This window comes from Mus pahari, chromosome 16 (assembly GCF_900095145.1).
Source record: "Mus pahari chromosome 16, PAHARI_EIJ_v1.1, whole genome shotgun sequence".
NCBI classification, from domain to species: domain Eukaryota; kingdom Metazoa; phylum Chordata; class Mammalia; order Rodentia; family Muridae; genus Mus; species Mus pahari.
This window is the reverse complement of record NC_034605.1, coordinates 52,296,929-52,312,733: the sequence shown is the minus strand read 5'-3', so window position 1 is coordinate 52,312,733 and position 15,805 is coordinate 52,296,929. Positions and strand designations below refer to the sequence as shown.

At 46.6% G+C, this 15,805-nt stretch overlaps 1 protein-coding gene across 1 annotated transcript in view; it reads right to left on the bottom strand.

Annotated features, from left to right (window-relative positions):
• The window catches only part of Ippk (inositol-pentakisphosphate 2-kinase), a 39,131-nt gene that overhangs the window by 11,931 nt on the left and 11,395 nt on the right, over nucleotides 1–15,805 (bottom strand). Inside the window, exons 3-11 of the mRNA XM_021216029.1 lie at nucleotides 15,375–15,470; nucleotides 13,954–14,020; nucleotides 12,337–12,458; nucleotides 11,119–11,208; nucleotides 7,405–7,463; nucleotides 6,098–6,170; nucleotides 3,258–3,531; nucleotides 1,428–1,578; nucleotides 692–794 (exon numbers count right to left, since the gene is read on the bottom strand). Of these exons, the coding sequence (XP_021071688.1) occupies nucleotides 692–794; nucleotides 1,428–1,578; nucleotides 3,258–3,531; nucleotides 6,098–6,170; nucleotides 7,405–7,463; nucleotides 11,119–11,208; nucleotides 12,337–12,458; nucleotides 13,954–14,020; nucleotides 15,375–15,470 (1,035 nt within the window). The remainder of the gene's footprint in view (nucleotides 1–691; nucleotides 795–1,427; nucleotides 1,579–3,257; nucleotides 3,532–6,097; nucleotides 6,171–7,404; nucleotides 7,464–11,118; nucleotides 11,209–12,336; nucleotides 12,459–13,953; nucleotides 14,021–15,374; nucleotides 15,471–15,805) is intronic.

Sequence of the window (15,805 nt, the reverse complement as noted above, 5' to 3'; positions counted from 1 at the left end):
CAAATGTGATTTCAAACCTAGTACAGTCACATGCTGACAACACGGGGGTTGCAATAGTTCTTACCTCAGCAAAAGAGCACTGTGAACGTCTGTATACAGTTCTAGGGGAGAGCACTCTAGGTACATCTGACATGAAAACCTGACTACCAGCGGGGCGTGGTGGCGCACGCCTTTAATCCCAGCACTTGGGAGGCAAAGGCAGGTGGATTTCTGAGTTCGAGGCCAGCCTGGTCTACAAAGTGAGTTCCAGGACAGCCAGGGCTATACAGAGAAACCCTGTCTTGAAAAACCAAAAAAAAAAAAAAAAAAAAAAAAAAAAAAAAAAAAAAAAAAAAGAAAGAAAGAAAGAAAGAAAACCTGACTACCAGCAGCCCATCTCAGAGTCAGTTCCTAGGCACCAGCATTTTTTTTTTATGTTCCCAATGGAATTATTTCAGCCAAGGAAGACAGTCAACAGGATCTAAAAGATAGGGCCCAGGGCCACCAAGCACTGGGGCCTGCGTCTGGCCTGTTAGGGCCAAGAGAAATTAAATTCCACATGGAACCCTGCATTATGGTCACCTGCCCACCCCACCTAAGAAACAGTGCAACCTTCTCTGCTTTAAATCTAAGTTCTGGGCTGTCACTGCTGTCAAGGGGAGAGTAGGGAAACTCTCAGGAAGACATGGGGCTTCTCAGTGGGTCTACTCACCTTTGTTAATGCAAAGGCCACTGTCCCATCATCCTCAGTGGACAGATCAAGCAGTTTCTGGTGAAATACTTTATCATAAGGCCCATCTATCTGTAATGTTTTCCTGAAGGAAAAGCACCAAGACCAAATCAACAGGGTGACAAAGCTCTAAGGACTTTCAGTCACTAGTATGTTCTATATCACACAACGTAGCCCAACAATCACATTGTTTGAACGGCACCTAAAAGATCTACTGCTTTCTCTCATTAAGCCCGATTCTGCAACATCAAGATCTTCCACAAAACCCAGGGCTGCAGGAGGCTGCGGCTCAGCTTGAGCTGTTCACCATACTCTAAAGAAAAAGCCAATGATGTACAAAAAGAATCCTGCCCATGAGATACTGTGGGTGTGGACATGGGGACCCACAGTGCAGTCCCAAGGCCCTAGGCATGGCAGAGACTGCTAAGGAGCTACATTATGCCAATGTTCCAGAAGCAGCCTGTGGTACAACATTGCCCTCTACAGGCCAGGCCCTGACATAGGATTTCAGAATGGTTGCATTCATACGTACTTTATTTCTAGTGTCTTAGTGACCATGAATCTCAGAGACCCCGGGACACCCAAACAAGGGACTTCCTGGACAAAGCTGGTTGTAGGCACCTCCTAGAGCCAGGTTCTAGGAGCTCTGTTTTGTTCTAGAGTTCAGGCAACCTTGATCCCAGCCTAGCCTCATAGCTTCCTCTGATGCCAGCCTCACCTCTCCTCAGGAAACTCCTCCAGGTATTGCTCAACCCGTTTGTACAGAGGGTAGAGGCCTTCGATGTCCAGCTGGTCCAACATCTGCACCTGGAGGGTTTTGTACAGAAGACAGCCCTTCGGTAACCCCGAGTGCTCTGAGGTGTTTTTTCCTACCAAGAACATCAGGGGAGAATGAGAGCAGGTTTATTATCAACTCTTGAAGACTGGAGGGAGACCCAGGAGGGAGACCCAGGCCTGCACAGACTCTGCAGCAGAGCTCACTCTAGGTAGCACAGCCTAGCACCGAGGCAGATCTGCACACCTCACAAAGGAGCAAGGCTGACTGACCTCAGACCACCCTAAGGACCCAGTGGCTCTACACACAAAAAAAGATAGACAGTGCCTCTCCTTTTGGCCCTGTGCTGTCCAAACACCAACTCAGAATACCCTTTAACTCATCACATGCCCTAGAAGTCACTTGATATTTAAAATTAAAGGTAATCCTACATGAGATAAAGCTCAGAACTACAAAAAAATCATTCAAACATTCTCAAACCCTCAAGACCAATTGGGGTTTCCAGAGTCAAAAACCATTAAGTCCACACAGAGAGGGGCAAGATCTGGCTACCACAGGACAAGCCAAACATGCAGAGCCATGGACTGTGGTTAGGACCTTGGCAAGGTCCCATCCTCTCTGGGACAGATGAAGAAGCAAAGATCCATCCTTCACTCACGCACTCGCAATGATGTGTACAGTGCCTCCTCAACCCAGCCTGACATCCCCGACCATCTCTCAGAATCAACTAAGGCAAAACCAGGAGCGGGAACAACGCATACTCAAGCAGCACTCCAGCCGGACATTCTCAGCCACATAACATGCCCTGGGTCAAAATAGCAGGAGACCCATGCCGTGAATGTTTATGGTAGGTAAAAGATGAAAACCTACATGTGCTGATAGACTTATGCTATTTAAGAACCACAGGTGACAAGAAAATATGAGTATGATATTACTCATCCATGACTTAGGCCTGTTTGCACATCAGTGTCAGGAAGATCTATGAGGGAAGCCTCAGGCATCAGAGTCCCAGTCCCCTCTCAAGTCCCAGATACCTAAGTGCCAGCACCCATCTGTGTCCTCCCAGACTATGGGTTTAATTTCAACACAGTTTTTCAAACAATAAGGACTTGCTTTCAAAACAAGAACAAACCCCCAAAAAATCACTTTAAAAAAAAAAATGCAAAAACAGTTGGCATGGGGAAGTAACAATGAAGGCAAGGCCTGTGGGTTTTCTGAAGAGCACAGGGCACTGTCAAACTCAAAGGTCTCTGTAGTCCCCAAGAGTCACACCTGACCCTGATTCATGAGTCATCACAACACACTACAGTAGCAGCACTGCTCCATCTCCCTCCTATTGACCAGGAAGGCAACTGTACCCAGAGGCCCTGTGTGCCAGTCCTCACTCCATGGCACTCAGCCCAGCTACGAAGGACGCCTGGTCTAAGTTCTTCTCTCACACACAGACTGAGGAGAATCTGTATCCAAAGTCAAGATGGTAAAAATATAGCTGAAAGCACTGAGTCACTGCAGAAGACACACAGAATATCACTAGAGACCACGTAATCCAAGTGAGACAAGCAGCTTACAGACCAGCTACGGATGCACAAACAAGTCCTGGCCCTCTGTGTCAGCTAAGCCTCAATCTGTGCAACTAGACCATGTCCCCAAAGGTACCATGAAGCCAGGGACACAAAGGTCACTTTGTAGGTTCCACTCTGAATACCCATGGGAAGGGATAGTTTCAGTGCACCCGTAGACCCCACAACCTGATTAGGGAAGGCCAGGTCCTACCTTGGTTGTGTAGGCTCCTGCTGAAAGAGCTGGCTTCACAGACTCGTGGGCCCTGGAGCCCAAGCCTCAGGGCACCCGCTCGGCCTTTTTCTGAGCTGCTCAGCAGCACCCTGGTGATGACATGCACCAGCTCACGGATCACAGCCCTCGTGCAGTGAGGCCCACTGGCCAAGCCGTTGGAAGGGAAGAAGAAGGGCTTCAGGTGGTGTGCCAGCTCCTTCAAGTCAGCCACAGGGCTCCGGGCATCACCACAACCATAAATCAGCTCTCCATTCTTTAGGCAGGGGGAAAAAAAGGAAAGGGAGAAGGGTCACACAAGCTGACCGAAACACAAGCAGGGGCAGGGCACAGAGATAGGACCCCGTGTTCTCAGACGAGCCTAGTCAGGGTTGCTGCACAGTAACTTCTCAGAAGAATCCCACTTTCCATGCTATGTCACAGCATGAATCAAAGGAGGAAAGGGCCAAAAACTTCAGGCCAGCTCCCTGGACTGACACCTTCAGAAAATGGCCTCACAGCTGCAAGCAAATGCTGAGCATAAAACCACAGATGTCCACAAATCACCACTTACTTGAGGACCCAAGCAATGACTAGGGGTTAGACTAGGCCCCACAATCCCCAGAGCTGGTGGAAGCCTCAAAGCCAGTCCTGTGGTAAGGAGGAGTGACTGGATCACTGACATGGAAACCTTCTGTTTTAAGACTGTTGATCGTCATAGAGCCCCCCAAAGATGCTCCTTATCACACAGCACTCAGACTTATTCCCAGAGCTCAGGCGAGGACACATGCTGCCCACTGCTGACTCTGGGCCCATGCACAACACCAGGAGCATTTCAGGGTTCTTTGAACTACACACCTTCATATTTTAGCCATGTCATGGGCCCTCTAGAACTACCCTGGGGACCCCTGCCCTTGGCATCTTCTCCACATAGAGTCTGGTCAGTGTAAACAACAAACTATGTGCAGACACAACATCTCAGCACCCATAGGCTCTTACCCAAGATGCCACAAGGTGGCCCCAGAGCTGTGGCACAAGGTGGAAATGCCTCACAAAGTAACAGCTAGGCTGACCCTCTAAGGCTCTGAGGCAATGAGTTATAGTATGAGATGCTAAGGGCTCAGGCAAGCAGTAGTCCTTGAAAGAGGTTGGGAAGGCCCTGCTCATCATGGGATCATGGGAACCTGGGATGTTTTTCTAGAGGCCCTGTCTAGGTGCTGTCCAAGGGACAAATGAAGGCACTGCTCGCTTTGCTAGGCAAGAAGAGGAAGGAGGTGACCAAAGTAGAGCTAAGATGGTCACCTGACATCCAGGGTAGAGCCATGTGTGCCCATGGTGAAGCTGGCCCCTCCTCCAGACCCAAAAGTGGCCAAGGGAGTCCTCACAGCAAGGTCTCACCACAGCATCAAGGGTCTAGACTTGAGGGACATTGTAAATGGGAGATCCAGAGACAGTGTTTACACATACAAATATAGCCATGCAAGGATCTTAGGGGCATCCAGCAGACCCACAGCCTAGGTAGAGTGGTGACTCTAACAAAAAGCTCCTGTATCTCAACACTGTCTCTCACCACAAGTCCAGTATCCAGCATGGGATCACTGAGAACTAGGTAGCTTCTCCAAGTGGGGCTATCCTAGCTTCAGGAATTTCTGCTTTGCTGTTTGCAGAATTTGAGGGAGAAGCGAGTACACAGCATTGGAACCAGAGAGCCAGAGAGCTGCCAGTACTTACAGTGCAGACAGAACGCACTGTACTGCTACCCTACTGTTATAAAAAGCCATCGCAGGGCAGAAGACGGCTCCGAGGATGAGGGTGCTTGCCACCACGCTTGATGTTTAAAGCCAAGGACACACATACTGGAAAGACAGAGCCAATCCCTGCAAGTTGTCCTCTGACCTATACACATGTGTGTGCGCGTATACACACACACACACACAGAGTTTCTAATTTTTTTATTCTTAAAACAGTCATTGAAGATCACATCCCTTAGCCTGCCTCTTGGGGAAGTACTAGCTGATCTCTGGATTCTTCCATGTGGATTACACAGAAACTGCAGACCAGATATTGCAAATGTGACCTGACAGGTTCAGAAATGGGCTCAAAGTTGAAGTGATTTATCTCCAGAATTCAAATGTCAGATTCCTAATCACTTAAAGAGAAGGAAAAAAAAAAAAAACTGGCAAGAGGGATGACTAGACTCAGTGGTAACCTTAATTCAATCCCCAGATCACCCACCGTGGGAAGAAAACTGACTCACAAGGGCACCCTGTGTCCACAAGGACCACAGCACGTGCACACCCACAGCTATTTTTATTTTTATTTTTTTGAAAGACTGAAACTAATTAAAACTGTCTTCCATTCCTGGATTTGAGGAGATGGAGACAGACAAAGAAGGATGTTGATTACTCTGCCCAGCCTCTAGGGCAAGGAAATTCTCAAATTAGATCTAGTTAGCACCAGCCCATAACACCGCAGCAAGACAGAAGACAGGACCTCTAGCTCACCCGTCACTTTTCCCAGACCAAGCGAGACACAGGTCTGGAGAAGCCCATCTCAGTCTGCTCCTCACACAAGTCTTCATGCCGCCTCAAGCCTACTGATCACGTGATCAATGGCAAAGAGGACTCTAGAGATATGTTCACAGCATGGACACAGCCACTATCTCCTGCCAAGGCTAGCCCTGCCTTGTCCCCTCCCTCCTTCATCTCCATCTACTCTCCTGCAAAGTCAAGCTCCATCTGAGGCAAGCCAGCCTAGACACCTCAATGTATGTGGTCACAGAACCTATGGCCAGGATCACAGTGTGGTAGGTTAACATGGAATGGACTGGAAATGGCCCTTACCTTAAATATCCTAAGATTATTCTGTGTCTCCTGCAGCAGACTTTTGAGGGCAAAGTGCATGCGCTGCTTATTTCTGAAAGGACAAAGCAGTAAAGGGGTTAGGCAGCAGGCTGGGCCTCACACCACACACACAGCTCCAGGCTGAGCTGGGACCTCAGCTGCCTTGCTCCAGTAACTGCAGCCTGAATGCAGTAAATGCAGGAAGGGAGCTTAGACTAGGGCTCAGAAGCAGCCATGAGGAATCCTGCAGCGGCAGGGGAACCAGAAAGCCATGGCACGTCAATCACTCAAAGGCCACGTAGCTCTCGCCCTTCTTTAGCTTCCAAAGGCTGCAGCAGGCACTCAAGTATCGTGATCCCTGTGACAGATCTCTGGAAAGTTCAGGAAGTCTAAAAGGCAGGAACATGGGCCCTTCCCCCCCCCCCGACTCCCCTTCAGAGAGCTGTGGGACTGCCCCCTCTTGAACTCTGCCCTACTCCTTAGCAACTGGCGCCTGCTGTCTCCTCCTCGCTGCCCCTCAGGCTCCAGACCTTACCTTACCCAGGCACCTCCATCAGTGTCCCTGAACAGCCCCCTTCTCACTCCCACATGAAATCTACAGAGCTCCCAGGGATGCAAACCCATCCCAAGCCATGTCCTGAGGTCACACTGGGGACAAGACATCAGCACAGTCACCCACAGCCAGCTCTGAAAAGGCTGCATTATGAACATGTCAAGGGCAGCTCCTGACTGGGTTTGACAAGTTACAAATTTTCAACAATACTCTGTATTATTATCTTCTTCAAAACATGCAGCTTTGGGTGCACAGGTAGACCAATCATGACTCTCCCTTAATGCACTGCCAACCGGATTTGGTTCTCACAGGAAAAATAACATTTTTTTTCCAGCTTACAGAATACACCCTACTTTGTCCACAGTACAAAATACTCCATCCTTGCTGGGCAGTGGTGGTGCAGGCCTTTAATCCTGGCACTTGGGAGGCAGAGGTAGGTGGATTTCTGAGTTTGAGGCCAGCCTGGTCTACAGGGTGAGTTCCAGGACAGCCAGGGCTACACAGAGAACCCTGTCTCAAAAAAAAATCTCCATCCTCTTGACCTCACCTCACAGCCCCCAGGGCCCTCCCTCATAGAAGATCCTAGGCCCCACTCTCCTCACTTCACAAACAGGCCTCTGGCGCCCCACCCCCTCCTCTCACATACACACACCATCAATACCTCACAAAATAACTCTCAAAGCCCCCACCTCAAAGGTGTCCCCTTAGCAGACACCACCCACCCTCCAAACAACAAATGAGGGGAGACTCTTACCCTGAGTAGAGGTCAAGGGGACAGTATTTACTGATTTTCTTCCACTTTCCAGTTGCTACCTGGTAAAACACCAATAGGACGGTATCAAATACTTTGTCTATGACTACAAATCAATCAGTCAATCAATATAAAACAAAAACAGAAACAGCATAACGTGAGACCACAATGGGCTGCAGCCTTGACCTGGAAAAGGACCTAGGTATACAACCCTAAGTAGGAAGGAGCCAACTTGACCCCTCACCCTAGGAAACTCCAGTTACTCTTAGCTTCAGTCACAGCCAGTGCAGCCCTGTGTTAGAAGAAAATAGCAGGCACTGGAAGGTTAGCCATGAGGATGGCAAGTCTCTAAGCTGCTAACAGCCAGGGAAAGGACACTGACATGCAATCTTGTGCTGCTAGTAGAATGATAACCCAGCACAATCTTTTGTTGTAGCCACCGAAGTTTAAAATGTATACATACCCCAACTGAGAAAACCTAAAGGAATCTAAAATAACTACACAGAGCAAAGAAGCAACAGGGATGGGGGCATGGCTTTTGCTGCCTGAGGAAAGAAGGTTCACTTACTCGGCAGGGCCCACACACAATGAAGGGATGAATGCAGCCACTCCACAAGATGGACTAACACATATCAGTACTTACTCAACTGGCAGAACAACATATAATATAATGTCATACTTGCTTTAAAGGTATACTTATGTATCAAACACATTTTGAGAAAAACATACAACACAGAACCCTCAAAGATCACTGTAAGGGGGGAGCAGTGGGTAGAACAAGTACAAACAATCCAAAAGAGACACCACAGCAGCTGTGTTCTGTATATACTGTTACCATAGGAACGTGTCTGGAAAGATAACCAAACGGATAGCATGAATCACACTAGAAGGAGGTCCAACTACCAGTTATGAATGGGTATTATTTCATAATTTTAAAAAATAGATACTTCTTAATCATATCAAATAAGCCACTTTTTATATGTAAAAAGTAGCAAAACTTGCCAGAATCACAAATCTTGAGACCTCAGAACCCAGAGAACATACAGTTTAAAAAAAAAAAAAAGAAACAGGTAAAGAAGTAGACAGAAAGTTTGTTGTTAGGAGCACTAGCTGCTCTTACAGAGAATTCAGGTTCTTATATCAGCATATACATGGCTGCTTACAAATGTTACTCCAGTACCAAGGATTCTGACAGCTTCTTTATGGCCTTTGTGGGCACCAGGAATACAGTGCAAGCACACATGCAAGAAACACTCATTCATAAAAATAAAAATTCATCTTATTAAAAAAAGAAAATCAGCTAAATCTAAATAAGGATAGAAACCTTGACACATTGTTTTGTTTGTTTTTTATATCACTGTGTAACCCTAGCTGGCCTAGAATTCTCTCTATAAACCAGGCTGGCCTTGAACTTGCAGAAATCTGCCTACCTCTACCTCCTAAACGCTAGAATTAAAGGTGTGCACCACCATGCCCAGCTTCTTTCTGACACATTAAAAAGCCAAGATTTGTTAAGTGGATAAAAATAAATGAATGATTCTTCTTCTGAAAAAAAAAAGAGAGAGAGAAGACAGATGACCAGTATATGTTATATATTTACATATGAAGTTATCAAAGAACAAATTTTAAAAACCTTTGACCTTCTGAAAAAAAAAAAAAAAAGTTATGGAATGGGTGTTTTGCCTGTATGTGGGTCTGCACATCTCACACATATCCACACAGATACAAACCCAACATCATTTAATATATATTTTCATAACTAAATAAGTGTGTACTTGAAAAACATAACTCAAATGAAGAGTAACTAAAAAGGTAGCTCTGTTGAGTAAACAGGAGATAAGCCATAACTGTTAAGATACATTCTAAAATACCCACAACTACCCACCAGGACTGTCAGAGCCAAGGACAGGAACTATGTGTAGTACATGCTTACACTCCTAGGAGGTGTAAATCATCCTCAGCTACTTATGAATTCAAAGCCAACATAGGCTACATTAGACCCTGCCTTTAAAAAGCAAGAGAAGATAAGGGATAAAGGGAAGGGAGAAGGAGGGAGGGAAGAGGAGAGTAGAGAAGGAATCTTGTAACATTGCATCAGTAATATAAAAAAAAAAAAAAAAAAAAAAAATCTTCCAACACAAAAGACTAAAGTAATTGGAGCTGGAGAGATGGCTCAGAGGCTAAGAGGCTGCCCTTGCTGAAGACCTGAGTTCAGTCCCCAACACCCACATGGAAGCTCACAGTTATCTGTAAAGACTGTCCCAGAGGATCTGGCCACCCTCACATAGACATGCAGGCAGAACACCAATGCACATAAAACCAATCTTTATTTTTTAAAGATTTATTTATTTAACATATATGAGTACACTGTAGCTGTCTTCAGACACACCCCAGAAGAGGGCATCAGTCCCATTACAGATGGGTGTTGGCCACCATGTGGTGGCTGGGAAATGAACTCGGGGCCTCTGTCAGTGCTCTTAACTGCTGAGCCATCTCTCCAGCCCATAAAAACAAATCTTTAAGAAGAAAAATAAAACAATAATCAAAGCAGTGTGGCACTGGCATGAAGACAGACAAATATAGCAATAAGAAAAGGAACAGAGAGGAGCCCTTCACCTACATGCCAAACATTTTCAGCAAGGGTGCGGGGACCAATGCTTAGAGAAAAGGACAGTCACAGAAACTGAGAAAACCAGATACCTATCTATATGCAAAAAACAAAAACTGGACACTTAGCACCATACACAAAAATTAACTGAAAATAGCTAAGATCTAAAATTACAAATGAAACCTCCAGAAGAAACCAGGGAAGGCTCCCCCACCACTGGATTCAGCAGTGACTGCTTGGTTAAAACATCAAGACACAAACAACAAAGGAAAAAAAAATTAACTGAACTTAAAACATGTTTATGCGGGAGCTGGAGAGATAGCTCAGCAGGTAAGAACACTGGTTGCTCTTCCAAAGGACCCAGGTTCAATTCCTAGTACCTACATGGCAGCTCACAAATGTCTAATTTCAGCTCCAGGGGATCCAACACCCTCACACAGACATACATGCAGGTAAAACACCAATCAGTGCTGATAAAAATAAAAATAAATTTTTAAAAAAAACATGTTTATGCAAAAAGGACACTGCCCACAAAGAAAAAACGAGCAGCTCCTGCAAATCACGAGCACTGCAACTTGGCCATGACAGAAGGAGAAAGAGTCAGGGGAAAAGAAAAGCTGCAGCAAAGTAGAAGGTAATGAAAGCACTGTGAGGCTCAGAGAGCGGACAGCCCAGCTCTCACATACAGAGCCTCTCCAGCCTCTACCCGACTGTAGGATTAGGGATATGTTTAAAGGCCAGAGAACTAGAGCAGAGCCAAGAGGGAGTTGGGGGTGGGAGGGCGAGTGGACTTCCAGGGAGACGGGGTTAGGGAGGACTAGGGCTTAGCTCAGGTGGTAGGTGCTTGCCTTGCATGCATGAAACCTGGCACTTAGTGGCCAGTACTGCATAAACAGTTTGATCCACAGATGTCTCATATGGTGGAATGAGAGAACCAACCATGAGCTGTCCTCTGACCTCCTCGCACAGGTACCCACACTTGAACACACACAGCCACAAATAAAAGAGGATTCTCAGCTATTTCTTTTCATCTTCTGAAAACTCCAAGTGGCTTCCCTCAGGCCCAGATGCCCTGTGCTCTGCACTCCCACACTGGACTCTAATCTCACCTTGAGGTGCTGGTGCATGCAGTATCGGCACACCTTGTGCTTCATCTCATGGGTAACATCATTTGAGAAAGGAATAAACCCACATTTTGGCTGTAATGTAAGAAAAAATGTTTAGGAAGAAATCACATAGTTCTCAACACACACACACACACACACACACACACACACACACACACACACACACAAGATAGAGAAGAACAAGTATGAGGTAAAAATATTCCCAGAAAATTGTACTTTCAGCTTTCCTCATCACCGTATACCCCTCTACCTCCAAGGACAGCCCTCTCACGGAGAGGACTGGTGGAGCTCTGCCTGGCTTACAGGAGTGTAAGACAGAGCAGCTTTGTACTCTCACTGGTAGACTGGAAGGAGTGGAGATGGATCCAGGGCTCCCAGCTCCAAGAAGCACAACCATTGTTCCCTCTGCTATTAATGTATGGCCTGCAAAGAGCCCATCTGATAGTTGCTAGGTTTCCAGAACGTCAGAAATACCAGCTGCCTTCTAAAATCTGCATGCTGTCAGCACACACTGCCTAAGCTTAGTTCTGGACAATGTAGCCGGAGAGACAATGTCCAGCCCTCGAGGATCACAAGACCCGAGCACTTGGGCCAAGGGATGCCTAGGGGGTCATCATCTTTCAGAAGAAAGAGGAAAACTTTAATGATCCTGTGGGGTTGAGGGGAAGAGTGGTGGCTTCTAGGGCAATTGGCCAACTACTAAACATGGGCAGCTGAAGTAAGGGAGTCTTGGTCTAAGATTAGAACTCTGGGCCAGTTCACAGGGACTTCTGTAGGGTACACAGGTGTCTGTGCCTCTGAGAAAGTCCTCCTGCAGAGGAAGCAGTCTCTAGTCAGAAGGTGCCCTACCCTAGGATTGGGTCTTCAATGCAGGAAGCAGCAAGCACATGGCCAAGACTGAGGTTCTGAGATACATCCTGTTCAGAAGGGCACCCAACATGTTCTTTCTGATCCCCATAACCAAAGTTTTCCCAGCACAGGTGTGTGGGTTGGCGTCTCCATTGTTAACACCCAGGAAGGAACCTAATGTAGTATCTAGGGGCTATCAAAGGGCCTAGAGCACACGGACACTTAGGGAAGCTGTGGGAAAGAAGCAAGTTGAGCTCCTGAGAAAGGCTGAATTCGTACTCAAAGCAGAGCCAGGAGACTCACTGCCTAAGAGCAACCTGTAGTGCCGCCCCACCATGAACAAAAACTCACCTTAATCTCTACACACAGAATCGGCCGGTGCTCTGCAAAGTGGAAGGTCTGAAGTCTGGTTAAATTGGGAAGGCACATAGCATAACCACTGAGTGTGTCCAGGTCCTTGTCACAACGGGACTCTGGAAGACAGAGCAAGAGTTACACATGAGGGTCAGGATAAGAGAAAGCCAGCCCTATACTACTAACAATCCTGGGGGAAGAGGGAACAGGATAGCCTTAGGCAAGCAATATTTGGAAGTGGGAAGACATATAACCAGGCTACATACTGCCACTGCTACAAGGTGAAAACCTGAGTGAATCAGTAGGAGGTCAGCCTTGTCAAGCTCTAAACCTTTGACACTGAGGCTTAGAAAGCTTCCTGGAGGTATATGCCGGCACATCCAGTCACCATAGGAGAGGGTGTCTAAACTCTCCAGATCCCGTAACTCTTCAATTGGCAGATTTCATCCTTACCTCCCATTGCATAAATCCTAACCACGAAACTGAGGTCTAAGGTCTTTTTAGCCAGTCTTTAAACCTGAACATGACCCTGGGGAACTTTAAGAAGAATCTTGGAAATGGCTGCCACTTCCACCACTCTCTGCCCAGAACAGGGAAGAGAAAAGTACTACAGCCCCTTCCTTCCTCCCTTCCTCCCTCCCTCCCTTCCTTCCCTTCTTTCTTTCTTTCTTTCCTTCCTTCCAACTCTTGATTCTTTGTGCTCCCACATCACCTCAGCATGCTCTGCTAGAAGCGAGCTCTTGGCTCCAGGGAACCAGCTTCCCTTCCAAAAAAAAAACAGACTTATTCCAACAGTCATTACAAAGGGTAACAGAGTTCTTGTCACTATGAATTATCAAACTTTTTTCCCCTGAGAAAAAACTCCATGTAACCCTGGCTGTCTTGGAACTCACTGTGTAGACCAGGATGACCTTGAACTCAGAGATCTGCCTGCCACTGCCACCCCACCGACTTGTTAAAAGTCACCATTGCCCATCATGAGAAGTATCAGATTTTCAACTGGGATTATGAAATGAAATGGGGATGCTGAGCATCTATCTGTAGATGAACAGAGCCCTGAAACTGGCCTCTGTTAGTCTTTATGGACTTAACACCAGAGCCCAGTGCTGTCCTGCACTCTACACCTCTCCTGCTTCTACCCCAGACAGACCTCAGAGTCCTATTTCATTGAATCCTATTCAAATCAGAAAGGATTTTATTGTGGAGAATTCCATAGCATTATTGCTCGGTAGTGTCGATAATGAGACAGTTTCACAACCAACACATGGACTTTACATGCTTGATCATAAAGAATAAAAGCTTTAGTCTGGTTCTTGCCATCAAAGCCACCAGCAAGCACAAGAAAAGAGAACATAGGTGTGGGGACAGAGCCTCTGGCCACAATACTGCTGCAAAATGCCTGAACCTAACCTGGGTTGAACACTTCAAAGACTTTTAAAATTACAAACAAGCCAACCATGGTGGTGTATCCCTTTAATCACAACCCTTGGGAAACAGAAGCAAGCAGGTGTCTGGGTATGCAAGACTAGCTGGTCTACACATCCAGTTCCAAGCCAGCCAGGGATACATAGAGAGACCTGGCCAAAAATGAATAAATAATATAGACACCCTTACCTGGTCTTTCACACTGTATCTTTAAACACAGTTGTTTCACAAACTCTAAAGGCAGATGAACAACTTCCTGAAAGAAAACACACATAACGTACAGATTTCACAATGTCCTGCAGACTGTTAATGCTTCAGAACTATGCACAGTTAAACACAGTTGAAATGGTGAATTTCACAGTATGTTTCATAGTAAAATACTACAGTTTAAAGAAATTCCGTATTCCAGTTTGGCAGTAAGAGCTGATCTATTATTTTCAGAACATGTAGAAGTTACACAGAAGCAAGAACACTTCAGTGCACTAAAAGCAGCCAGCTCTCCACAGAGCCAGCCAGGACCCATGACACCAGTGACCTGCCACACCACCAGCATCTCTTGTCACAGCCCATCCTGGTCCTGCAGCATCTATAGACACAGAACAAGAGCTGCAAGAAATCCAGCCAGATGGCCAACAAGCTGTCCCCCTGAGCAGCAGCTCAAGCTCCGACAACACTGGGCACACACGCCTGGTGTTCTCACTCCCTCAGCTGTTTATCTGCAACGTAATATGCAAAGGACAGCTGCATCAATTTAAACCATGTTCTTCACTGTCATCCCTGCCCTATGTTCCCAATGTGACAGAATGGAGTCTTCAGAAAATTTTCCTAAGTGACAAAGGAAACCTGGCTAGGACAAAAATGCTGGGATCTGGCCTGGAAGACCCAGCTCCCCTTAGCCATCTAGTCTTGACCAGAGACTCCCATTCAGCCTAGCATGCCACGGCTGGAAGATATAGTTCCCAGCAGATGGTACCTCTGACAACCTTTCTCCAAGAAGACATGGGTAGGTGCCAACGCTATTCGATGGATATATCTTCCTAAGGGGTCACACTTGACCTCCAAACATCTCCAACCCTAGACATTGTGGAGGACAGACTACAAAGTCACTACAAAGTCAGCAGCCAAGGAAAGGCAAAATGGAGACTTTCGAAGTCCCAAACTCAGAAGACAAGTAGGCCAAGGGGCATCCCTTACCTAGTCCCTCCCGACACAGGCAAGCTAGGAGGACAGTAAATCCCAAACAGACAGCAATGTTAAGGTCTTCCAAAGCCTTTGTTCTACGGCCCTCAGTGAGTATCATCCACAGCAACTCACACGCCCAGGCTCGAATCCACAGGCCCCCTCCAGGAGCAGCCTCCGGGAATGGGGCCACACTGATTCTTAAACCACAGGAGCACAGGCCAAAGCTATCCTTCAGGTTCAAGGAAAACATACGAGGTTCTCACTGGAGAACTCCACTACTCAGGCACCTCTGGCAGAGCTGACTGATTGCCACATGGCACAGCAGGTGAGAAAAGCTTGAAGATTCTCACTGCACAAGAGCTATACTGAGATGTCAGAACTGAGTACAGAACTAGATGTCAATTGAGATTATAATAAACAGCACTTACCCCACAATGAACATAGTTCTCTCCCAAAAAGTCTTTCATGACATTTTTGCCAAAGTCTACTATGTTCTGCAGATGCTGAAGTATCTCTTCTGAGGTCTGGAAGAGGCAAGCACAGGATAGCTTCAGGATGGACTTCCAGGAAGGGCCCCTAGTAGCCCCCTACTCCCAGAAGCCTAGCTCAGGACAGATTAAGCTGCCATCCATGTACCCCACAAACCTCTGGAGAACTCACCACTCATCCCCAGAAATGCTCTACACAGTCAAAATATGTGCAGATATCAGCCAGCTCCTACAATTGGATCTTGTCAGAACTTAGCCTGACAGAAATTCTCAGAACACACCCAGTAGCCATGTACAGCTATGCCAGAGCTACCGATTTAAAAAAGAAAAAACAAAAACAAAAAAACAAAAGACAAAAACCCTCTGGAGAG